This window comes from Passer montanus, unplaced genomic scaffold (genome assembly GCF_014805655.1).
Source record: "Passer montanus isolate IOZ18808 unplaced genomic scaffold, ASM1480565v1 scaffold56, whole genome shotgun sequence".
NCBI lineage: Eukaryota > Metazoa > Chordata > Aves > Passeriformes > Passeridae > Passer > Passer montanus.
The window spans coordinates 2,442,192-2,468,526 of record NW_024370595.1 but is presented as its reverse complement, the minus strand read 5'-3'; the positions used below and the strand labels follow the sequence as shown (position 1 = coordinate 2,468,526).

Here is a 26,335-nt window from a genome sequence, read left to right as displayed (position 1 = left end):
AGGTTTTCTCTGTTAGCTCTCAGTTCTTAGGCAGCAGGTATGTTTTGGTATGATGTGATTAAAGAAGTGTGCAGTAGTCTAAGGAGTACCAGTTCATGTTCTTTTTGGCAAGGGACCGACTTCTTAGGCAATTCTTAATAACAACCATAAACACTTTGTTAAAGCACATCCTTTGAGCAACATTAATAATTTCCTGTGTATGTGCACATAGCATTAATGGCAAGATCCACACTGATTAGACAATGCATGTGTACATATTCAATCTTACCTTCTAGGCTTGGAGTCTGGCAAAAATGGGAGCTGCTAACCACTACATAATGTTGACTTTAATACTACTCCTGCAAAACTCCGACATTTTAATGAAAAAGCTTGCCCTTAAATTAAAACACAGCATAATTTTAAGTGCTTTTATTAAACTCTTTTCTGCCTTAGAGGAAATCTAAAAATAACCTGATTAGGCACTGTCAAAAAAGAAAAAAAAAATAAACACCCATCAATTTATGAACTGGTGACAATGATTTGACATTCCACCTTTCCAGATGGCAAGGTCCTACAAATGCTAAATAACAGGTATGGACCTCTCTGAGGAAAGTATAGGTCTATGACTACTGAATCCAAGCCAGCTACCTTCTAAATCACACTCTGTGTGTCTCTATTTATTATCCAGTCAATAACCAGAGCATACCCAGCAACTGAAGAACCAAGATTTGGGGGCAGTGTATTTTTCATACACGCCCCTCAACACAGCTCAGCACAAGTGTCAAATACAAAATTCAAAACTGTTTTCTTCTGACTAAAGAAAAAGCAAGCCTGCCATGGGCAGCATTATTAGGCGTCCTGATGTGTTTTGTGTTGGGTGACTTTTCCTGAGGAAAAGCAATGAAAGGGAGTGCCCGGATTAAGAGAGGGCAGCGGTACTTGAGCACCTGAGCATTCATCTCTGCTATTAAAACCTGGGACCGGAGTTTAAGCCCCGTAGCCTCCTTTCGGAGCTCCCTTCGGTTCGCAGGCAGGCTGCAGGGGAGCGGTCAGGGCTGAGCAGCAAGATAAAGCCCTGCTCTTTCTTTATCTCGGCCAGCAGTGCAAACCCAACTCCCGGCTCCGGGAGCTATCCCGCCCCCGGGAGCAATCCCGCCTCCCAGCTGGAAGGAGAGCCCTGGGGCGCGGCGGCCCCAGCGCGTTGGGGCGGTGTCCCGGCCCCGGGGCTGCGGCCCGGCCCCGGGGCGGTGCCGCCCGTGCTGCCGCGGGAACAGCTGCGGCGGGCTGGGAGCGGCTGTCGGCTGTGCGTGGTCTGTGTGTGTCTGTGGGTTTGCGGAGCGGGCAGCCATGCGGCTCTGGAGGCTCCTTGTCTTGCCGGTGCTCCTCGCCGTCCTGGTCAGAGGTGAGGAGGGGTGGAGGTTGAGCAGCGGCCCAGCCGCGGCCCGGGGAGGCAGCGCTCCCCTGCCCTGAGGCCCTGGGGCGGGGGCCGAGCGCTGCCGCTCGCATGGAGCCGGGGCAGTGCGGCTCGGCGAAGCAGTCCCGGGAGGGAGCCGGGCGGGTCCCTGGCTGGCCGTGTCTCATGCACCGGGGAAACAGCGTTCTTCCCTCCAGGCTTTTTTTTTTTTTTTTTTTTTTTTTTCATTCTTTCTTCTCATTTTACTCGCTGGAAAACTATTCCTGAGCTTTCTGCCCGCCTTCCGCACTGGAAACTGCCTGATTTATCATTTGCGGTGAATACGTGGTCTTCGCCCCGTAGGGCCCTTTGGGTGCAGGGTGGCCCTCGAAGGGGGTTTCGAGTCCTGGGGAGCTCGGCTGGAGCGCAGCTTCCATTTTAGGAAAGAAAGCGGAGTCACGGCAGTCCCAGGGCATCCGATAGACTTTACTCACCCGAAAGTCTGCCGTCACACGACAGCCTTTAAAAAATAATTATGGCAAAACCGTACAATGAAACACACTGGTATGTTTTCTGAGAAGCTTCTCCTTGCTTCACTATGTATCAGGGACAGTTTTTCTAAACGTTAATCAAAAAAGTCTGTGTGTAATAGCGCGTTGGTATTTGGTAAAAAGAAACATTTGGGCGTGGAGAAAGTAGTTAAAGTCCCCAGTACGAAGGAGTTTTTTCCAGGTGGAGGACTGCTGAACTGGAATATGCAGTCCAAACTGTCACTTCCCATTCATATGACTTGTTTTTGAGACATTTCTTTCTTCTTTTACTATGTCAATAAGCATACCTGTTGCTATGCCTAGGGTTTTGGGGTTTTTTTCAGGTACTTCATAAAAGCAGTGCCTCAAATCTTAAATTTCCACCTCTTCACTGTGAAAGAGAAGGAGAAATGCATGCTCTTAATATTGATTGGAAGCTGTAGATAGTGCACACGTGATGCCAGATAAGCAGTTTGTCAGCAAGGCTGCTTGAATTCAGTTCTGCTATAGCCCTATTGTGGTCTTGATTTGCAGGTTGGAAAAGCTGAGCTCTTGGAAAAAATAGTACCGTTTTCTAGAAACCACCTTTAAAAGTGACAGATGCTGCTTATGTTTATCATCTTACTACTTGTGTGGAAAATTTCCTCCTCTACTTCTGCAGGCAGTCGTCATGGTTGTGGACAGCAAGATCTTTGCTGTGAGGCTCTTAACACGTGGAAGTATTTGGGGCCACTGAGAAACAGTCTTCCCGTACTTTTTGCCAAGAAGTGTAGAGAGGAAAAGAGATGTCAGGATTGTGCTTTACTGTAGGGAACATACACAACAACTGCCTCTAAGGGTTTTGTTTTGAATTCTGAGGAAAATTTATACTACTACTAAAAGCAATCTAAAAGATTGCTTTTAGAAAGCTAGGTAATTTATATGAGTACTGGTTAATGTCAATAGTGCAAACTGAGTAGATAAGTTATAATTAGTTTGGACACTTTTTCCTTAAACAAAATGTGTAAGAATTTGAGAACTGCAGAGAATGTCAGCCTGGAGAGGGTGCGGCCCTCCAGGGGAATTTCAAATTTGTGCTCATGCCATCTTAAATGACAAAAGCAAAACCTGAGAAAAACCATGCTTCTGAAAAACTTAATTTCACTATTGGTGGGCTGTTGGTAGTCCAAATTTACAGACCTGCCCTAGAAAGTTAAGGGTCTTGCTTTATCAGCAGTTCAGCTGTTATGCAACTGTGTGGAGTTGACTGTTCTCACTGGGGGACTGCCTGCTTTCATGATTCAAGCAGAAGAATCTGCTCTGGACTGATAACTTCTTATATGGAATCATTCATTTTAGGCACAGGAAAGTTGTTAGTGTTAAATCAATATTCAGCATATCAGCAAGGATTTGAATGTATTATTAAGCAAGGGTTGAACTGTGTTATTTGAGCTTGCTTATAGAACTCACAGTTCTAACCTCAAAACTGCTATTTAAGTGTAGTCTCATGTGCCAAGTATGAGCTCTGCCAGTCTGGCAAAGCTGGAATTTAGATACTGTTGGGGCTGTATCCATAGGAAGGTTAAATGTGAGTTTTTATGTTTTTATATCACCAGTTTCTATAGGCAGTCTGACAACTTGTCCCTGCTGAGGAGCGGGATCTCTGTTTCTCTTCCTTTTTTTTTTTTTTTTTTTTGGTGCCCATCAAGGCACTGAATCACTGAGATGATTCAGCTTGATAAATCAGCAGATGACTAATCTGCATTGAGTGGAGTGTTTCATGGGTGTTCCTGCCAGCACAAGGGAGTGGCAGGGCCTAGCATGAGAGAGTGGAAATGAGTTGGGGACAGGGAAGAAAGGGCAAGAAGCTTCCTGCTGTGGCTGGCTGTGAGGTGTGAGACCAACTCAGCCATCTTATACCTGCAAAATCTTCAGGTTATCCCTATGTCTAATTTGGGGCATGTGGTTTTCAAAATACAATGCAAAAAAAAAAAAGCATTAGGCAGCATGAATTCTGTACAATGTGTATGAAGACCACATCAGATGAAGAATCAAATAAAAAAAAAAAGCCTTGCATGATACTCCACACATGAACTTGATTATCTTAGAAGTCTAAACCAAGCTTAATGATTCTCTGTGGTTCTGTGCTTGGTGGGCAGCAAGAAACTGCTGCATTCAGACACAAGGCTCAAAAGTCTCCCTTATCTACTGTAGAAAGATCAAAGCATGAAAAGCTGTCTGCTTACTGTGGACCTGGAGTTTGGATTGGGCTATATGGTTTAAATATCTATTGCAAGAATTGGGGAGAGCTTGTTGATTGAAATACAGCTGCCAAAAGGAGGTGAGCAAAATACAGGCTGGAAAATGAGGTACCCATGTTGTAAGATCAGTAGCCTGGGGTGAAGTGAGGGTGGAGATCCCTTCTTTCTAAGCCCTCTGTAATTAAAGGGCCCTGAGGAAGGGAAAGAAACACTTGAGCTCCTGCTGAGGCAGTTCAGTGCTGAGAGAGATTGCTAGCTGGATGGAAAATGGTGAGATGATCCTGTCTGTAATCCAGTAGATGGAGCTTTCAGCTGGGACTGTTGGGACTCCTGGAGACTGAGCTCTGCTTTGTGAGTCTGCTCTGGAGTTATTTGCCTTTTAAATCTGATTTTAAAAACCTAAACAAAACCAATAATAAGCTAACAAGCCACCCCACAGTTTTCATTAGAAAAATGTCAGTAGCAGTGCTAGAATGCATACATGGCAGCATGAACTTTAAAAATGCAGTACTTCTTTCTCCATCTTTCTATTTTCTCTAATGTGAAATGGCTAATAATTTTTTATGCAGCGTTATCTAAAATGGCCACTGCACTGTTATATCAAAATTATGTCACTGGAACAATCCATAAGCTGTCCTTAAGCTGTAGCTGTTAGTTACAGTGATTTAACTTGGCAAGACCTAAGTGTGACTCAGCCTACTGCCATCTAGCCAAGACCCATTTCAATATTTTCCTGATGTTACTCTGGTTCATATGATTGGCTCGCCTGTGCTTGAGACTCTTGCCTGCTTTAACTCTTGCTGTCTTGAACTTCCCACTGAAATGACTTTGTATTTCATCAGGTGTTAGCTGTGTTAGAAAATGCAATGATAGTCGTAGTCATTGGTTAAGATTGTTTTGACAGGATCATTCCACTTTCTTCTAGCCTTCTGCAGACTGCTTTTGCATGCTCTGGCACAGGAACCTGCTCTTTGGAGTCTACTGAAAATGTTTTAAGAGAACATTATGAGCAAAACAGTCTCAGCTCATGGGACTTATACTTAAATTAGCTGTCAGTTAATGCAAACTTCTAATCATAGGTTTGAGAATTGAGAGAAAAAAGTTGATCCATCAAACCCTAAAGGCCTTCCCTCTTCCCTGCTTTAATTTTAAGCCCAAACAACCCTGCCTTTCCTGGTTTTCACTGCAGGTTGGTTCTGCTCCTTTGCTGTGGTAACCTGCAGAGCAAGAAGGTTGTAATGAGTTTAATGGTGTCTTTTTGCTTCTCCTTCATGCTGATCTTCCTCTGCTCCTCTTTACTTTTCAGTGTCCCACCCCCTAGGAGGGTCACTTATGGTCCCTCAGGGCTGTCGCTGTTCTCTTGTGGGTGGCCCTGATGTGAGTGGCCACCCTCCCTCAGGGGTGTCTTTGCCATAGTACCTCCAGCAGGTCTCCTGTTGGCATGGAACCTCTACTGCCCAGAGCACATCTACAGCCACGTATTCCCTCTCCAGTCTCCCTCTGTCAGTCTCTCAGACCATATCTTCCTGTGTCTCCTGTCCCTGCTGGCTGACTCTTTATGTGTGCTCCAGCAGGAATACTCTGTGCTCCTGAGACCAGTAGAAGGTTTGGTGGTGTTGGAGTTCAGGATCTTTCCTATTGCTTCTTTCTCTCATGGAATTTTGTCCCATCTGTTCCTGAGAAACCAGGACTGATACTTAGGAGAGGGGAAAGAAGTTTCCACAGGAAGGGTGTGGCTGGCCACTCTCTCAGCTGGGGGATTTCTCTTTCAGGGGCGGAGGGACCATGAGAATTGGCCTGGGGAAAACAGGGCTAGGGCAGCTCCTGGCTCTCTTGCTCTCTCCGCTTTGGAGGCGGATGGTCAAGCTGTGAAGGTGGACCCAAAGCTAGTGTTTGGAAGGTTGCTTGGTATCATACAAGGTAGTTTTAGTTTACTTTTCATTTAAAAAATGATAATTTCTCTATATGTTTGTAAATTCTAGTCTGGGAAAGATTTTCCAGCTTGCTGCAGAAAATTGGTTGCTCTTTCCAAAGGTACAATTTTCACCTGTTGAAAATAAATGCAGTGATAGTCATCACAAATTCCTTTTAAACTGGTTTAGTCTCTGCATTTGATGTGTCTGTGAAGCCCGGAATAATAAGATCCAGAAGATTTTTTTCTACAAAGAATTCCAAAAAGTCATAAGGCAAATTCCTGTGAAAGTCCAAGAACTTACACCTTTGTGATGTAAGGCCTGTTTACAATAGTGTTTCTAAATACTGAATGTGTTTTTTAAATGTAGAGCAGTGCCTTTAAAATCTATAGTTGGCATGTTAAATGCAGTCATAATTCAGATGTGTTTTGGGAAAAACATTATTTTGAAAGAAATTTACATTTTAAGTCAGGTCTGATCACACAGCATCATTGACTGCATAACAAATGCATTATGACTCCATGCACATTTTAGTCACTTCTGAAGTGTCCACATGCTATAAACATGTAAAATTGGCATCCTTAACAGTACTTGTTAAAAGGAAAGGAAGGCCTCTTGACTGGAGCAATGGTTAGTTAAATGCAGATGTTAATTTATGCTCTGCTTTCCTCATAGCTTGCTCCTGTAACACTTCCATGGGATCTCTTCTTGCTCCCAAATTTTTCAGAGGAAGTGGTATCCATTTCTTGATGTGCGTAAAGTATCCACAATACTCATTTCATGCTGAGCCCAAGAGTTTTAATCATGGTAAAATCAAACTTTTTTAGGATAGTAGTCATTCTTTCATTGGTTAAAAGTTAAACTCAGTATACAAGTTAATCTTTCCATTAAATAGAAGTTTTTTTGGATTAAACACCCATCAATTTAATTGGTAAAACTCTGATTTTAATTACCACACTATCTTTGCATGCTTTTTTGCTTAACCACAGAAAAATGTTGCTGGTGTGTTTTCTGTTTGTGAAGAAATCTAACATTCTAAGGATAACATAAAGTGAAAAAATTGAAGCCCTGATATTTTCAGGAAAGCAAATTAAAGCAGTATTATTAGGATTACTGTTTTTATAACTGACACAAAAATATTACACTGTAAATCTTCTGTTTCTGGAAAAAGTGCAGTTAGAGTGTTTAGACTTATATTTTACCACCAATTTTTTTGTTCCTTGTGATTTGGAGGAGAAGAGTAAACTATGTGAAGAGAAAAGGAACTAGTGGTAGAACTACTAGCAGTAGTAGGAGTGAGATATGAATAAAAAGTGAGGCTGTTGTGTTGGATAGTATGCAGTGTTTATTAGAGCTGATGCTCTTGTTGGACAAACCAGACAGCTCTAGAGTCACACATGTCCTTGTTAAATTTAGAAACAAGAAATTTTGGGATATACTTTGGGGGAGGGCCTTGGGGAGGCCTGTGCAGAAAGCTTCTAGATAAGACTTTTTCTACATTTTATATCGGTGTCTTTCAATGTACTGATTCTTCCCTCACCTCCAGCTACCCATACCTAAGTTTTAATTTTCGACACCAGAAATGCTTTCCTGCCTACTCTTTGGTTCTCATTCCATCCTGGATGCCAGGCCTCTTGCAGTTGGATCCCGAATTCAGTAGTTACTTCACCATCTCTTCTCTGCTTTCTCCCTTTCCAAATGGCTATTGAAACAGCTCTTCTTCACCTCAGAGCTGTCCCTGCTTGTCTTAGCCAGCAAGTTTGCAGTGTGATTTGCAGTATTCTTCTTCACTGTTCTCACAAAAATTTTTGGCTTTCCTTTTTTCCAATTTGGCCTTCTGTAAAGGTCTTCACATACAAAGCAGAAATGTGGACCTTTTTTCCTCAAACTTCAGGTGAGACTTGTGATTCTAGGGCTTGGGGCTGTAGTGAGCTGACAACTCCTGTGCATCCAGATATCTCCCTCTCTCCTTCCTCTCCCCTGTCGCTTTTACTTCTGTCCTTTTGTCACTGGCTCCATTGCCAGTCCTGTATCCTGGCACAGCTTCTTCAACTTGCAATTCTTACCTGTTCTGCATCCATTCCCATTGCTTTCCTATGGTGTTCTACGAAATTATTAAATTTCTAATAAATAAGTAAATTTATAGTGCATACTGAAGTTGGGCATGTGTAATGGTAGCCTGCAGTGATTAACACTGGAACATTAATTTGGTTTTAGGAGGTGATGCAGAATCAAAGTGAAGATGATGAAAATAATTCTTAGAGTGGACCCAGAGAATTCTTGTTAAAGGTTTTGTCTAAATATAGCAGTAGTACTTTCACAAGATGGAATTGAACTGGAATTGCTTACAGTTCCACTGTGAACGCATTCCAGCTGTTTTTCTGGGCTCATGAACACACTGTAACTACTAAGAACATAGCATTGGTACAAAAGGGAAAACTTGCCTTTTTGGTCAAGTACTAAAGGATAGGAAGTTAAAAGGCAAACCTCTCAATCTTATTTTAAATGAGAAACAAAACTTATATAATGTTTCTGGCTTGCCATATATTTGTGCCTACCCCTATGATTCATTGCAAACACTGTACTGAGTCTGTTTTTTTCAACCCACACCTTCCCCACAGGAAACCCTCATCATAAAACCCAAAGTCTTCCTCTTCCTTTTAGCACAAGAGGTCGTAGCTCATTTCAAGTACACAGATTGAAAAGAGTCCTTTTAGCCATAACTGAACAAGCCACAATGGAAATAAAGAGCCTGGAAAAAAAGTCTATTTTACTGTTCAGTTAATGCTTCTGGTTAGATTACAGATTTTGTTTGGACTTTACTGTTAGCCTACAAACTGTATTGAATTGTTAAGAGTTGTGTTGAGGAAGGTAAAAGAAACAAGCTGTGAAATTGTCATCTTGCAAGTATCAGCAGACGTAGGAGTTCTTCTTACTATTAATCTTCGTTTCAGTGTGCTGCTATAAAAATAACAGTGTTCACCTGGCTTTGTAAGCATTGCAAGTGTTTATTTCAAATGCATTTTGTTTTAAAGAAGGAATTTATAAATGAAGATCCAAGTTCCATTAGTTTGTTCAACATAGATTATAATTTAACTTTTTTTCCAGAGTGAGGGTTATTTACCAGTCCAACAGTTGAGGTTTTGGGACCAATGCCTATGCTGATTATTACCCAATGTCTGCCAGATCACAAATTTTGGGTTCTTAGTACTTCCTCATTTCTTGTGCTAAAACTTTACCATATTTCATCTAATGCAGATTGCCCTAATCTTTTAGTCCCTGAACATTGCTGCTAGACTTTTTCTTTTCTTCTGAGCCCCCACCATGCTGGGATTACTCTTTCTTCCATTCCTTCCTGCCCCAATCCAAGAGGCCACCAGAGATGCAGAGTGTGAGGATGCAGACCAAACAAAATGCTGATGTTTCCTGACTGTTTGTTGTGGAGTGAAACCTTTAATCTATCATCTTACACACTTTATTGCTGTATAAAGCGTTTTACTGATTTGGGATGAGCAGAAAAAGCACACAGCCCTTGAAGTCATGCACCAGACATCACACAATTGCCCTGCAAACACCTCTCCCGTTCTCTACACTAGACTGGGCAGGGTACTGAGCTGTAGAAGTACATGTAGAGGTTTGACTGTGTGTGATGTGGCCACTGTTTTGAGGTACATACTTCAGGCCAAGAGGCTTCATGGATGTCAGTCTGTGAAAACCTTGAGGAGTAACAAGTCTTCAGCACTGGAAGAAGGAGAGGTGCTGACACACTGGCTTTGACCTTTGGAGGATGTTATGAAAATTTGCAACAGAATACGAAACGGATCCTTGAAGACTGAGGAGAAGGGCTAGAATGCAAAAGGCAGAATTACAAGAGTAAATATTTGTGTGCCTGAGATATCCTAGCCAAATTGGGCCATCCTGAATGTGGTTTTACACAGGGTTCTTGTAGCTTTCAGATGTTGAATATAACACAATTTGACTAGTCACTGACACCCACGGTACTGAATAGTAATAATGGTAAAACTTTGGAAAGCACCTGTATTTCTTACTGCTTTTCAACTAATCCAGACATTCTTGGAATCAGATTCACTTTATTTAATTATCTGTGGTGGCAGCCAGTACTGGGAGGGTGTTAGAGGGTTTAGGATGCTGACATGATGTTGGTTGCCCAGGCATATGTTTTATTATCTCTAAGCTTCTAAGAAATAAAGCCAGTATTTACAGGGCCAAGCTGTCCTTTGGTTTCTTTTACTTTAGCATGATCAATACCAAAGTGTCTAGTAAAATTCCACTACCACGTTGCATTGTAATGTAAAATGTGAACTAATATACATTAACAAAACTAATATACTTTTATGCTACAAAAACTAATTGATATAATAGTTAGGGAAGGAATCTTACTTAACAAGAGTAAATGTGAGCCTTGTGGTCAGAATTCACCTGGGTTATGGAAATAAACTAATATACTTTTATGCTACAAAAACTAATTGATATAATAGTTAGGGAGGGAATCTTACATAACAAGAGTAAATGTGTGGTCAGAATTCACCTGGTTTATGGAAACGTAGGGTATGTGAGCAGTAGCTGCAAGGTTTGTCAATTTTGTGAAGACTTAAAATCCTGTCTGTTGAACAGCTTAAACTTTGAAACTGTAGACTGTGAGCAACGTGTAATGAAAGAATTTTGGTATCTTAGGTTTATAAAAAATGAACTACTAACATTTCTTATGCTAAGACAGAACTTCAAAAGTGTCTGAATGCAAAGTAGGTGCACAGTGCCTTCTTGATCTTGGTGAGGTTTGAGAACAGGTTTTCCGAAGACTGCTTCAGAGCTCCTGATCCAACCCCATGACCACAGAGGCAGTGGTGGAGATCAGAGAGGTTCTTGGCCCTTGTGAGCCTCCCTAGAGGAACAGTGATTACACTGAGACCTGGGAAGAGGGGCAGGGGTACTCCTTGCCTGTGCCAGGGGGTGAAGGACAGGGCTGGCTTTGCTCTGTTGACAAGAGAAGGCAGTGGCAGCAGTAGCTCTGGGGCTGGCCTTGATGACATCAAGTAATTTCATGTTTAATGCACAGAGTGACCTCAGTGTGGTTTAGGCTTGCTGTGAGAAAGGTGCCGTGAACTGCTGCGCACGGATGCAGACAAGCCCATGTTTGTCTGCCACTTGTATGTTGCTTTAGTCCCTGAACTTACACAAAAGGTAACTTGGTAATAATTGAAATGCTCACTATTTTTAGTAATGCATTTATGTTTGGTAAGGGCAAGTACTTAGGTGAAATATCCATAAGCATAATATATGATACTTGCAGTCTTCAATTGTGATCAGGCCCTCCTAAAATTACAGGTAAGAAAAATTGAACAAAAAAATCAAATAAATACATCCAATGACTTTTCATTGCTTGCCATGTAGATTCAGTACCTTTGTTACATTTTGCAAAACCCTTTTCCTCTCCTTCTACTTCCCATCCTGGTGCCCCCAAAACTTGTCATTTCTTGGTGGAAGTGTTATGCTTCCATCACTCAAATGTTCTCCTAGAAGCTCTTGTTAGTGTAGCTTAGGTTTCTGCTTACACACTTCAGGAGACAGAGCAATGTATTTCAGTTCTCATTTATAAAAAGAATTGCAGACAGAGCAACTTACTTTATTTTTAGTTCTATGACTTCGCAGCACAAGGAGTCTAGTCCAGTGGCTAGGATTGGCCCATGTCACAGAGCCATAGGCTGCTGAAGCTGGTGCCCTTTCAGTCCCACCCTCTGCTTCAGAAGGATCAGCCACTGTAGGTTGCCCAGGACTGTGGTCAGCTGGGTTTTACTAATTTTGAGTATGTGGAGGTGGTACTTCTCTGCCTTCTGCAGTGCAATGTGAATATGACCAATCTAATACTGTAGCAGGAAGTATCTGAGAGCAGTGACAGGTCTTTGCACTCTTATTTGCTTACTTGGATCTCTTGATTACCCTCTAGTTCTTCAGCTGTTCAAAGCCTGTGTTTGCTCTTTTTCTTTTACCGACTCTTTTCCCCCCAGCTAACACAATCGGCGTTGGTTACTAGAGATGGCCTGGTGAAGATCTGTGTGGGAAATTCAGGACTCCTGGACAGCTAACCAATATGATTAAGCAGAAGCTGTTTAATGTTTATATTATGCACTCATTTATACATTCTAACTCTACTGCCCATGCTGATCATGCATTCCTTATTGGTGCCTTGTCCATGCATTTTGCATGCACTTCTCAGAATATGTGATTGGTTTCAGTCCAGGTGGCTCGCATCTCTCTGGTATCTCCTTCTTGTGGTCTTGGAATTTGATTTCTTAGCTTCTTTCTTATTTTAGCACAGTTTATATCTTAGTAACCTTGATGAATTCCAGAGAGCCCTGAGAAAATTCTGATAAGAACAGTTACAAGCTGGATGGCTGGTGCACACTGTAGTCTAAGTGGTTCAGGTTCATTGCTACAGATGTGTCTCTTGAGATCCAGGTATTGGAGATACAGACATGAAAGGAAAATAGTGTAGACATTTCTGAAGGATTCTTGAGTCTGCTAATGCCCCTAGGAGCTAGAAATACCTGCTGTATTGTTCTTCCTAGGCAATACAATATCTGCTTTATTTGTAAATATCCTTGTTTAGACTAATTAAATGCTCGTAAGCTTAGTTGCTCTGGGTGTTCCTTAAGTCTGCAGGGAGTGCAGCATATTCTTGCTGACTTCCCCTTCTTGAACCCTGATAGTGCCTTGTTCTAGTTCTGTAGCTTTATCTCTTGTTTTCTAATTACTTTTTTCCTGGAACCGGCTAAATCATACTCGGCTTTTCTCCTTTTAGAGTAAGTCGCTGAAGTTCTACTTTAGTTGAACCCACCCTTTCCAAAAATGGAGTGAGTACATTTATAAAATCAACTGCTTTAAATACATAGGAAGATTTGTTGTGAACAGTGGAGAAATACCTTTTTTGCTGGGAAAGCTGACTTCCAGCACCTTCGAGGGCAGATTATTGTAATGAGTTCCACAAGCGAAGTATTACCATGTTTTGGTACCTTATCTTAGTAAAGTAATGTGTATGAGAAGCCTAATATTTTGCTGCATGCTTGGAAAGCGAATTTTGATTTCAGAATAATAATTCCAGTCAATAAAGCATGATTATATTATTCTTTTATTGACTTTCAGTTTTATTTATTCCTCTGTCAAAGCATTTTTATGTGAGCTTGGCAGTAAGCAATCTCATTCTAAATTATTTCTCTGCAAAGCCTATGTGCAAAATCCATTAAAATAGCAATGTCACTGAAAGCACACCCTTTTACAAAGTTTTCCTCCTCTTGAGGAAACCACTGCAGCTGAAGCCATTCTGAGTTCCTGGACTGAGTTTTATGTTGGCAGTAGGAAACTCTTCATGTAGCCTCTTTTCTGCTCTAGGTAAAATGTCAGCTGCACTAAAGGGTAAAGCTGAGTGTATATGCTTGCTTTTCCATCTGCCTGGAAAGAAACAGGCATGAAATATACACAAACATTTGTAACATGTTTGTGAAATACACACAAACCAGGGTAATGTTCATTGTGACTTTGGGACAGATGGTGTTACCAGTTCATGATGATCCCTCTTCTGGGTGCTGCTCTGGTAGAGTGTTTTGAGGAGTGTATGTTTTCAACAAATTCCCCTCTCTGCCCTCTTGGAACTAGACTACCAGATTCTGATCAGGTCCTGTCTTAGGCATACCTCCCAGAGGACTGTAGTCTGAGAGGTGTATGTACGTGAGAACACAAGCAAACTAGAATTCAGGTTTGAGGAACAGCTATTCAAATGCCTGTTAAAATTTCTTACGAGTGCTTTGACCTTTTTTTGCCTGTCGATACGGAGGTTTCTTGGTGTAGTCTAACCAAAGGAGTAACTTCAGAAGTAACTGGCATTTGAATCTTAGCAGCTGCTAAGTTTGCAGAGGTTTGTAAAATTGTATTGCAGGTTGATGTAGACTTCAGATAAATGACCTGCATATATTTTGCATTCTTGTGATCTAATAGAGCTTGTGGTCTCCACCTGAAATAAGGAATGCTATGTAAAATATCTTCTTGCTTTCTAGCCAGGATCTATATCTACTTATTTTATCCAGGGGATTTTAAATGTGCTTTGCTCATGCCCCACAATAAAGCCGTCAACCACCTGTGTTTCCATGAAGGGGCTTGTCAGTGATCAGGTAGGACTGTCTCCTTACTTGGCTGTGAGCAAGGTGATTTTAGTTCAGATGTTACAGTACGGGAATCATTTCTTAGACTTCAGATTTCAGTTTCTGCTGTAGCAGTAGTTCAGTTGGCCAGAGTGCACATTTTTTAAATTCCATTCCTGTTGCTTCCCTATTAAAAAAAATAAATAAAAAAGGCATTATTAATGCAGGTATCTAAGAAGGAAAAGGAATTTCAATTTTGACCTTAGTTACATCAAAAGATGTCACCAGGTATATAAGCATCCATCATTCCTGGTGTTAGACTCAAGACTTCTTAACTTGGTCTGTCATGTAAGTGAAAGGTACATTCTGCTTCTAGTTTGATGTTGATGTTTGTTTTTATTCCTATCTTCAGACTTTGCAGAGGCTGCTTCTGATGCCTCTTTGGTGGTTACATTCTTAGAGGAAAAGCCAGAGTCATAGTGCTTTATGCAGGTATCTTCTGAACTAAGGTATTTTCTGTTTGGAAATAACCTTTGCTCTGGCTGGCTTGATCCTCAGTAGGTAGAAAAAAATCTTCCAGCTGAAGCAGTATATTTCAATGTCTTTTTCCTGAATAGCTGATATCTACTTTCAGGCCTTTTTCTTATTCCATACTTCAGTGAAAGTAGGGATGGTGAAAAATTAGAAACACTCCAAGCAGTTGTTTTAGCTATCCACTTATCTTACAAGCCTCTGCTGTTGAAATCACACCACTACGTTTGTGCTGTGAAATCAGTTTGTGTCATATATGTCTTGAGTTGGTGTGTTTGCAGTTGGCTGGGTAAGCAGCCAGTAGCTCTAGCAACTGATTTAATACAGCAAGAAGCAAGAGACAGTGTTCTTTTCCTAAGGACTGAAAATATAATCTAATCTCCCTGTAGCAGAGATCCCATGGTGGTGCCAGCTGCATTTAGCTGTGTTTTAGGAAGTTGAAAACTGCTCAAGATCATGTGTGCTAAAATCTTAACCACCTCCATGCTGCTAACCCTAGTTGGGGGGATAGGTAAGTCTTATAAACCCATGAAAATTAATTTTAAATGCCAAGGCATTAAGTCCATTACACAGCTTTCATAATGGCCTTTGTTCTCCAAAGCTTTTCTTTGCACTTGAATCTTGTATGTTCTCATGCATTGGAGCTGTCCCCCAGCTCATTTTGTGGTTCAGTGGAAGGAAGGGTGGGAAAGAATATGCTGTGGATGGCACTAAGGAAACATGCAATAGCAGTGGCAAGAATAAAGTGCATTATTAGCTGCAGGAATGTATGTTCCAACCCTTCAGGTCATTTCTATAGAGCCAGTTTTCAGTGTGGTTCCTTTTTTTTTTTTCTGAAAAGAGTATGGATAGTGACCTGCAGAAATAGAGAAGAATGTCTGTCTTCAACCCTGACTCAAAATATTCTTCTAGATTGAGTCAGGAAGCAGAAAGCATACCTCAAGATCTATCACAGACATGTTTATGACTTTATTAAATCATGTTGGGTTTGAGTAAGAAAAAACAGTGTCCTTACTGTTCCTTTTATTTTCTGCAGGCCAAGACTTCTCCTTAGAAGATGCACTTCTGGATGGTAAAAAAATTTCTTTCACCTGTTGATTTCTTAGTTTTACTGCATGAACCAAGCATGACGACTTTGTCACATATGGTTTGTTTAAACCTCAGTGGAACAATTCAGCCATGTGTTTGTCAAGGTGTTGACCACACAGAACTCAAATTTGTCTTTTGAAGACTTAAAGATTTCTCTTTGAGGAAATCTGTCTTGCTGTATAGACTTACTCTTACGCATTTTGATGTATAGACATGTACTTAGATTTGTCCTTTGTCCTTTATATGTAGCTTCTGAACAAGTGTGTTAAATAGTATTTAATTATTTTTTCTCTAACTATACCTGACAGGACCTACAAAGAAGCCTCTAGTAACTCAGAAGACACCATCATCAGGTGAGATCTGATTGGTTTGTAATGCCTTTTTCTGTAAAATCAAGTGTAGTATACATACCAATTTGAGATCCTGAATTTTTAAATTTAGTGGCACACAATGTTGTGATACTTTCATAAAAGTATGGAGTTTCCTAACTAGTTGCCTTTCCTAAGCAAAAGGATTTCTTCATTTTGGAATCTACTCTCAGACATATGTTTTGTGATTTCACGAGGTTAAAAACCCTGTGAAAATGGCTTTCAGTCTACATGGTTGGAGCTTGAGCTGGCCCTTGACAGGTCCCATCATCTCCAAAAGCAGCAACCACTTGGCAGGTAATGCCTGGTAACTTTGTAGGGCTTTTCTGTGAGTCACTGATGAGTGAGCACATCTTTCATTTGTGGAGAAAACGTTGTGAGGTCCATTTTGTTTAAAAAGTAGTCTAAGAGTACAGTTTTTGCATTACATTTAAAACTTTTTTCTTTGTAGATGATTTCGACTTGTCCGATGCTTTTGATTTTGGTAAGTGTCATGTTTTCCTGGATACTGCTCAGATGTACCTGTTGCAATGTCTATCCATCCTTTATGATCGAAGTATAATAAGGCACTGAGTTGATTAAGGTAGCAGACTGTCAATAAAAATAACTGCAGCCTAGTTGTGTTTGTTAATCTTAAGGTTCTGGATCAACAAAACTGTAGGAATTTCAGTAATTTCTTAGCCAGCTTCTGCTTGTTTCATTGCTGTTTTTTCACTAGATGGCACTAACTCCATAAACTATTACTTACAGAAGTAAAGGTTAATTCCAAAGTAATCTCTCCCATTTCAGGAAGTATTTTTGGTAGCACAAGGAAACATTAATTTGTTACAAACAATTTGAAGGAAAGTACTTACTGTATTGTGAAGGTTGTGACAAAACTGTACGGAGATATTTTCTAAGATCTCTTATTTTCCTATTTTTTGGCAAGCCAAATGAAATGTCATTGTGGGGACCTAGTCTAGTTCTATTCTCTGTACTTTGTCTGTTTTTCAAGTGAGGTACCAGGTTTTATATTTGATTACAACCTGGTCATTTTAAAAAAGAAAACACGTAAGAAAAAAGAACAAGCCAAGTAATCTGTACCCGGTATAAAAATTTAAAGAACCTCAGCCTTCGAAATCAGATGTGCAAATTAAAATGCTACATAAGACTTAATGAGTTTTTCTGTGTATGTTCCATCCCGGCAAGGATCTGACATGCTGGTTAATGTAGCAGGAAAACCCTTATTGGCATTAAGACACAGTATTTAGCTAAAATAATTAAAGAAATACAGCATTAGCTAATGCAAGGAAAATGGGGAAGTTTTGCTATAATATTTTAGGTCAGATCATCTTTCAAGGTCACTCCATGCTCTGCTTTTGGTTTCTTCACACTAGTAATTTTGCTCGATTTATTCTAACTCTTACTTGTCTACAGGTGATCCCAAGCCACATCCTTCTGCCAGTCCTAGAGACACTGGTAAGACTGATCTAATCGGAATTTCTGAACAGTAAAAGAGTATTTGTTAATCTCTCCTAGTCCCTTTGAACATTACTGTATTATAGTCTGGTTTTGTTATCTTAACATTTTCTTCTCTGTTTTTTGTTTGTTTTTTTTTTCCTAAATCTCTCTTCTGTGATTAGATAAGCCCAAGCAAGATCAACCTAAAGACTCTGGTAAGGCTTCTGGCACAAACTCCTGGTTTTACTGTCTCAGTTACACTTCCAATAACTGATCCTTGTTAATTGCCTGCTCTGTATGTCAGGTGTGGCATACATCAAACACTGAAGATTGAGAATAAGTTGTCTTGCAAATAAGCTTTGCACCAGTCTTGAAATTCCATAACAAACCTGTTGAGTCACTTTCACTTAAAAACAGGATGATATGGGGAAGAGGCAGGATAGGACCGTGTGTATGTGTGCTTGGGGCAATGCTATTCTTGTCTGCCTGTGGTGAAGCACCCATGTGTTGGATTGAGTTCTTTCCTCTTTGCAAACTTAATTCCTTCTAGTCATGCTCAAAAGTAAGTAGCAACCGCCTATGATCTTTATTCTTAAAGGATCTAAATTAAAAGAAAAGCTTCAAGTTAAGGGTTGCTTCTTTTTTTTTTTTAATTTAAAGGCCCCATTAAGAAATACAATAATTTGTGTTTGAAAGATAGGTATACATGTCCTTTCCTTCCTATTCTGCTTTAGAGGTCCTCTCTGTCTTTGCCTAACCCAGAACAAAACACATTCAGAAGGATGGCAGGTGTGGTGATGCCATTATGCACAAACATGCTGGTAAAGAGCCCTGCAATGCAAGCCTCAGTTCTTGTTCCTTCACCTGATTTGCAGTAGATACTTGAATTTGATTCTTGCATGCCTCAGTACAGTGTTTCTGGCACTCAACTAAAACATCCTCTGATGCAGTACTTCTAGTTTTTCTGTCTGAAGAACTGGTTTGCATTGTGTAAACTAAATATTCATTTGGCAGCAGAGGGAAGGAGGAGAAGGTGCCATGAGGGAGACAGGAAGGCTCCATGAGGTGGGGATCATTGGAAATGGAGAGGGACTACTTCAATGTCTTGCAGTAAATCAAAGGAGGGAATTACATTTGGACTGTTTGAGACTTAAGAGACCCAACTCTGAAAAATCATTCACAGTTGCAGCCTTGAAAGTAAATGGTCCCTTTCTGTCCACATGGTTTCTTTGTTTTCACAGGACAGTGAGATTTGGGCTATTAGAGTTAAGCAGCTTATGGGGCTCCTTGCTTGCTTAACCTGATTTGTGCAGTTCTACCTGCTTTTGGACACTGACTTCCCTCAGTTGTTTAGGAAGTCCAGAGAAAGAAGTGCTGCTGTCAAACTGTGCAGTGGTGAGCTGAAGGGACTTGACATTGTGAAGGCTTTTAAAAAGTTAAAACCTTTGGTTCTGACTGGTACTGAGCCTAAAACCACCACAAACTCAGTTGAATGGTCTTGAGAAAATGTCAGTGTTGTTATATGCCTTAATGTGTCTTATTCACTGAACTTGAAATATGGTAATGTTATTTGCATTATTTTATAGACAAATTTGATGATTCAGATCTATGGGATGGCAGTTTGCCAAAAGGAGGAAGCGATGGCAGTGGCAGCAATGGTAAGATAGCAGGTTGTACTTCCTATTGTTTCTATGGCTGAGATTTTGATTAAGGCTTGCTCACAAGCTGGTTAGACATGCTCTACATTGTAATGCATTTCGTTCTGGTGTCTGAAACTTAAGAGCATATTTTTGAGTTCAAAAGTAACTGATATTTACACTTCCAAGTGGTCCTTAGTCTTCACTTCTTTACTGTGGTCATGGTGAAGAAATGAGAAGTTGTGGATGCTCCATCCCTGGAAGTGTTCAAACCAGGATGGATGGAGCTCTGAGCAACCTGGTTTAGTGAAAGGTTTCCCTGACCATGGCAGAGGATTTGAAGCTCTGTGATTTCTAAGGTCCCTCAGGTCCCTTCACCACCATATAATTCTATACTCTGAGCAGTATAAAATCATTTCATAGCTTGCCAAACTTTTTTTGGTAATCTGCTATGTCTGATTAGTATGTTCCTGCAATTTACTATTTCCAGATCAGAATCAATTTAGTTATCTTGGTGGGGTTTGGGATGTGCCTAATTGTTTACTGGCTTATCTGGAGAGTTTCCTAGGTGGAGACTACTGACGCCACTTTTTTGGGTAGCTTCCTCCTTCCAAGGGTCCTTTAGGACAGTACTTGAAAATTGGAAGGGCCAAGAAACATCTGTGGAAACTTGTGTGGTAGCTTCATCTGCACAGGTTCCTGCCTCAATGGTATGAGTTGCACAGTGACAAATAGAGTTAGTATTTATAGAACTTCTGGCTTGCTTGTGAAGAGAATTGCAAAGGTAGATGAGGCTGGGATCTTAAGAAAAGATAGTTGGTTCTGTGGAAATACAGCTGAATGTTACTCTGAAATTATATGTGTTCTGTGGTTGTGCACAGGCTTATTAAACCAGATTTCACAATTGTTATTAGCTAATTCTGTAGAAGTGCTGAGCACTCAAGGCTGGAGTTGGCACCGCTCTGAGCCATGCTTTGAAAACAGAAAGTTTCAGTGTCAGTTTAGCACCGTAATCATATAATAGATGGCTTGTATTTTTGCATAATTAATTGATAGAATGTTTGAGTGAGTGTTCTTTAGACATATCAAATGTAAACTCTCCATTTATTTTTCAGAACGGAAGGGTCCAACTCCAAAAAGTGGCGAAGAAGGCGAGGGTAAATGCATCAATGTGTGTGTATGGTGGTGTATAGATGTATGAAGCTTGTTTTCTCGGGGTATCTGATTGCTAATTTTCTGCTAGAATGGTCACTGCTGGGAGTGGGTTACAATTAGAAAGCTTTTGTGCAATCTGGAATTCTTACTTTTAAGCTCTGCTTCCATAGTCCTTTAACATTTCTGTGTTACAAATAATTCCCAGGTGTTATCAGAGGTGCTGGTGCGGGGACTGTGTGCATACAAAGTAGATATGGCAATGAAATGGTTGCTTTTTTGATTAGTGGAAGTTAAAACAGGCATGCTGAAGTTTTTAACAATGGGCATTGCTAAGAAATCAATGGTTATAAAATGAGAGGATTAACTTTCATTGTGCACAGTTGAATATTACAATTTCATATAATTACAGTTTAATGTTTTTTGGAATGTTCACAGTGTTTACTTTGAGACAGTACTTTGACGTGGCTATCAGTTCTGAAAAATGTTTATAAACATCTCTGATTTTTTCAGCTTCTCCAGGAGTACTAGCTGGAATTATAAGTGCTGTGGGTGCTACTGTAGTTGCATCAGTAAGTAGTTTCATTGCTTACCAGAAGAAGAAGCTCTGTTTCAAGCAAAGTGGTAAGAGCTCCAAATTAGTTTTGTTTCCTACTGTCTAAAGAGAGGCATTTTTGTATTTATATGTGGACTATGAATTGATCTTACGCATAAGGTAGTTGTAATAGCCCAGTGAATTTATCTTCACAGGGAGTAATCTTTCCTACTAGTCATATAAGACTGACCAATTCCTTGCCCAAAAACTAGGAGGACTTAAAGCTTTACATTTCTTAAATTAAAAGCACTTGTGGCTAAAATTAAGCAGGAGAGACTGCAAAAAATACTTTTTAAGGAGAATCAAGTGAAGGTTGGGAGTAGAGATTTTTCATGCTGAAAAATACTTTGTAGCTTCTAATTTTGTGAATCTTGGCTTTGTGTCTTCACAACATGCCTGCCTACTTATTAGTTTTATGACAGCTTACCCCACTATTCATCCCCAATGATAATGTGATCTACTGCTTGCTTCCTCTCCACCTAAGTAAGATATAATTTGGATAAGAGAGTTTTGGGAGTACTGTGGGTGATAGGATGGGCAGAAGCTTTGGTTTTGTCTGTTTCAGTCTTGCTGACTGTTTAGTGAAGGGATAGAGCAGTCATTCAGCCATGCACTGCTGTTTTGTAATTTGAGAAGTTTGGAAACTGAAAAACACATCTACCATGTATGTTAAAATTAATGTGCGGGTAAAACAGGGCAACTCAACTACTATCAGCCCATTTTTTTCACTGCTGCTTCTTCTCCCAAATTATCTCTATTTATCAAGAACCTCAAATATAAGAGAATTTGAATGCTAAATATCTGTGTTTTTTCCCAGCAGATGAAGAGAATGTGAATATGGATAGCCACAGGGGAGCACAATCTGAGCCACCTGGTAAGACAAGAATTTAATAGGATCAATGGGGATCCTATTAAATGCACTTTATTGACATCTAACATACTGGAGAAAATTAATTGTGCTGTTTTGTTTAAAAAAAAATTGTTAGAATATGAGCTAACGGTGTGCCTAGATAGCCAAGAAGTCCAGTGTCATCCTGGCCTGTATCAGCAGTAGCGTGGCCATCAGGACCAGGGCTGTGATTGTCCCCTTTGTACTTGTCTCTGGTGAGACCATGTCTCAAGTCCTGTGTCCAGTTCTGAGCCCCTCACTTCAGGAAAGACACTGAGGTGCTGCAGCATGTCCAGAGAAGGGCAGTGGATGTGGGGAAGGCTCTGGAGCACATGTGTTAGGAGGAGTGACTGGGGGGTTGGAGATGTTTAGCCTGGAGAAAAGAAGGCTCGGGGGTCATCTTTTCAGTCTCTACAGCCAGCTGAAAGGAGGTTGTAGCCAGGTGTGGGTCAGTCACTTTTTCTAGGTAACAAGGGATAGGAAGGACAAAAGGAAATGGCCTCAAACTTTGCCAGAGGAGGTTTAGGTTGGATATTTGGAAAAAATTCTTCATGAGGAGGTTTGTCAAGCATTGGAACAGGCTGCTCAGAAACTCCTCAGGAAAGCCCAGGAGTTGTCATCTGTGGAGGTATTTAAAAGATGCATAGACGTGGCACACAGGGACATGGCTTAGTTGTGGACTTGGCAGTCCTGGGGTAAAGAGTTAAAATGACTATCTAAAAGGTCTTTTCCAACATAAATGATTCTGTGATTCTATTATTTACTATGATGACAAATTTAGAACTGAATCAAGCATTCAGTTCTGACAATATGGCCACTTTTCTAGAGTTTTTTATTGAACAGATTGGTTTATTGCTTTGAGAATGCATTTAAACATAGGAGCTTAGAGAAAGTGAAGAATTTAATTTTCTCTGTAAAAGTATCATTAGAGGCAGTTGTGAAAACACAAGCCTGCTCCGCCAGTGTGATGAATAACTGCAGTTAAAATTTTATTAGTGTATAGGGTTTTTTTATTAGAATCTGAAATGTTTTCTAATTAAAAACTGATACAGAACACTAAGAATATATACTAAAAAATTCATTATATTTGGACAGAGATGAAACTACACTGGAGGCAAAGAGGACTGAACTCACTAGCATGTTGTATGTTTTAATTAAAGCATTCTCTGTGTGGATGGAGAATGATTCTTGTATGAAAGAACCATCACATAATTAATCTTTTTACGAAGATGAGAGCTGTGGAAGGATCTCTTTTAAAGCAACAGACACTGAGAACCTCACCCTTCCACATATGGTTATGTAAGGAATTTGGCTGATGGAGCAGCTGATAAGCTCCAGGAATCCATGGATAGAGCTGGAGGAAGTGGTGTAGGTGAAAACTTGGCCTTCTAGTCGTTGTGACTGGTCTTCAGAGGAAGAAGCACTATAGCCTCATGCTGAAATTCATTGGTTTTGAAGTATTGAGTATTAAAATCTCAGAGCAGTATATATATGCAGTACATTCTTCTGTGAGTTTAATCTTAAACCTGCAAAACTATTTCTGAGGTTTTTTAATAATTAAAAAATAATTATGACCTTATTTCTCTCAGGTTATTTCATCAGTTTGTTATAAACTTTCATCTGGTTCATTATGTTCTTTATAAATACTTTAAGCTGTTAAATATATAAAACTCGCAAGTACAAAATATTTTCCTGTGACTGGCTGTAAGGACTGAAGAGACTCAGGTATCCTCAATTCAGCTGTGCATTAGGGAAGCAAGTAGTAGTATTTAAAGCCCTCTACCAAAGGCTGTTAAAATATGGCCTGTAGTTGGGTTTTGCTGAAATTCTGGCCAAGGTTCACCAGAACTCAAAAGTGAAACGCATCAGATGATGCAACTTTATTGTAACCAGTAAAGTCACACTTGGGATGTTGTCAAATATGGTTACTTATTGATCTAATCTAATTAGTATTGATGTCATATTGTGTCCCAGATTTCATACTTCTGTTACATTTTGCAGACAATCATGATCATGTGTTGAGCTAAGAAACTGAGCAGCCATGGTCATCATGATGCTGCTCCTCATCCGAGTTCTGGGAGCCAGCAGATGTTAGCTCTGTTTCTGCTAATAGATGTACCTACATGGCTTCCAGTTAGAAGCAGTCTCTCACTGGGCCAAGTCAAAGGGCATAGCAGAATAGGTCTGTGTTTTTAAAATTTTGTGTAAACCTATCTTTGACTTCCTGAACCTAGGAGCTTATTTTCAGTAGCTTAACTTTCTGTACAAGCAGCCTGTTTGCATCTGCATGACTTGCCAGCCTGAACTGAGTGCTGGGTTACACTGCAAGTGTAGCTAGCTTCCCTGTCTGTAGTAGGATGTGGTTATTTGAGTGAGAAATCTGGCGTGTGATATTCCTTGCTATGCAGCCTTGTAGCTTCACAGAATCAAGCCTCCTTCCCTAAATTTATCACACAGTGTCAAACATCTGCTGAAAGTTGTTGACTGCATAAACTGTTACATAGTAATGTGTAACTTCCATTGTATGCTAACTTAGTGCACTAATCTTGAATTGTTTTTCACTTTTCAGTTCAGCGCACACTTCTGGAGAACTAAATTAAAGGAAGAGTGGTGAAGAACAGATCTTTGAAACTGGATAAACAGCCTGCATTCTGCCAAAAAAAAAAAAAAAAGAAAAGGAAACAAAAAAAGCGTAACAACAGAGCTCAAAGTTTCATGAGAAAACAGCTCTTGTTTGAAACACCTCTGGGACTGTGACTTAGACCTGAGTACTTCTGTATGGTTAGCCCTGTGAAGCATTGGTGCACACCAATACTGGCCTTAATGATAGGAGTGTAGAAGTATGTTGTGCCTTTACATTCTTTCCTTGACTCCTCTGACAAATAGGTGTGTCTCAAGTGCATTCAGTGTGTTTAACTTTTCCTTACCTCTCCAAAACCAATATGCAGTTATGGTTTCTGTTATGTTATTGCTCACAGGCAATACAAATATTTTTTAAAATAACCCAAACTCAGTGAGTGGACCAACCAACCATCTTGGTGTATGTTGTGGGCACCTGAAAGCAAGCGGCTCACTGTGTATGGATGGTGGGTCTGGGTGCTGCTGATCCAATCTGTGTAGCTGCCTGGGCCAGCTGCCAGGGAAGAGCTGCTTGTGCTTGAGCATTCAGGAGACAAAAATTCTGCTTTGTTTTTAGATTTTTTTTACTTTTTGTCTGTCTGGTACAGATTGAGAAAACCCAAAGTTAATGCACACCGAGCCTTCGTCCTTTCTGGCTCTTTCTGCTTAGCAAGTATTGAGCTGGTCAGTTGTGGAAAAGCCTGTTTTGCAAATCAGAAACATAATTGGACTTTGTATTGCTGTTTGGCATCATCTAAAAAGTTGTGGATGAAGAACTTGCGAATGGGGATTAACATTTTCAGACTTCCATAGCCAAAAGCTTAAGTAAAAATAGTGTTCAGAAGGCTTATCATATGTGTGTAAGGGACAGAAACAGTGCCACAGTTCCAAACTACAAACAGCAAGAGTGACCAGAACAAGCCAGCCTCTCTCCATAGGCATTTACTAAACAGTAGAAATAGCAAATATGTGCAAAGTGCTTTTGGACTTGTGAAGGATTCCCCCAGGATGATCACCTGTGGTTGCATCCTCCTCTGAAAGTACTTGTGATTAGTGCTGTGGCTCTTGAAAGGAAGGTTTTAAGAATCTGTGGAAACATGGAAAACTACAGCTCAGAACAACTAAAGGAGTAAATATGGAATAATAACTTGTTCTGTCAGGCAGGAATGGTCTGACCAGTTTTGTTGGCTTTCATTCTAGTTGCTTTAAATTTTAATGCAGTTTTACCATATGTGTCTTATTAATGGGCTTCAGCCACCTGACAAAGTTCTACAGGAAGATGACATTTTATGGAACATCTTAGAACTTAGAAATTAATGAATTTGGATATTAAACCTGTAAATATATCTGTACATTCAAATGTGAATGTATGCCAAGGATAATTCATTTAAGAATTTCTTGTACATGTTTCTTAGCTTGCAACAAAGCTTTACTCAAATGTTAGTGTTTTCTTATGGAATTAATTTGTAAGTCTCTTTTCTCCCTATGTCTGCTTTTAGTATAAAAGTGCTAAAGCCTTTAAGTGTGTTTGAGAGTGCAAAAGTGATTCCTACATAAGCATTTGTTTTATGTAAATACAAAGAAAAGAAATGTACTGCTTGCCTACATGAATAAACAGATATATCTATGCCAAGTGTAGAGTAAATAAAAATAACTCGGTGTTTGTTAGGGATAAAATGGCAGGAGGAGCTTAAACTAGCTTTTAGCTAACCAAGACTCTTGAATCCTTTTTCAGCTTTTGTGAGCCTAAAAATTACTAAGACCTATCAACATTGTGATTTTTCTAAAAATAAATTTTAAAAAAAGG

At 40.1% G+C, this 26,335-nt stretch overlaps 1 protein-coding gene across 4 annotated transcripts; it reads left to right on the top strand.

Moving 5' to 3' along the window:
* The first annotated feature begins 1,178 nt into the window (after positions 1–1,178).
* CD99 (CD99 molecule (Xg blood group)) lies at positions 1,179–26,335 on the top strand. 4 transcript variants are annotated; one of them, XM_039725710.1, is made up of 11 exons: positions 1,179–1,381; positions 15,776–15,811; positions 16,137–16,181; positions 16,648–16,680; positions 17,613–17,654; positions 17,819–17,851; positions 19,223–19,294; positions 20,389–20,430; positions 20,939–21,049; positions 21,841–21,894; positions 24,479–26,325. In XM_039725710.1, exons 1-11 carry the CDS (start codon positions 1,327–1,329, stop codon positions 24,502–24,504), a joined length of 549 nt encoding a protein of 182 aa, XP_039581644.1. In that variant the 5' UTR covers positions 1,179–1,326; the 3' UTR covers positions 24,505–26,325. The 4 variants fall into 4 exon arrangements, with proteins under 4 accessions (XP_039581644.1, XP_039581643.1, XP_039581646.1 ...); XM_039725709.1 differs by having other exon boundaries at positions 1,180–1,381; positions 21,838–21,894; positions 24,479–26,335; XM_039725712.1 differs by having other exon boundaries at positions 1,180–1,381; positions 20,939–20,997.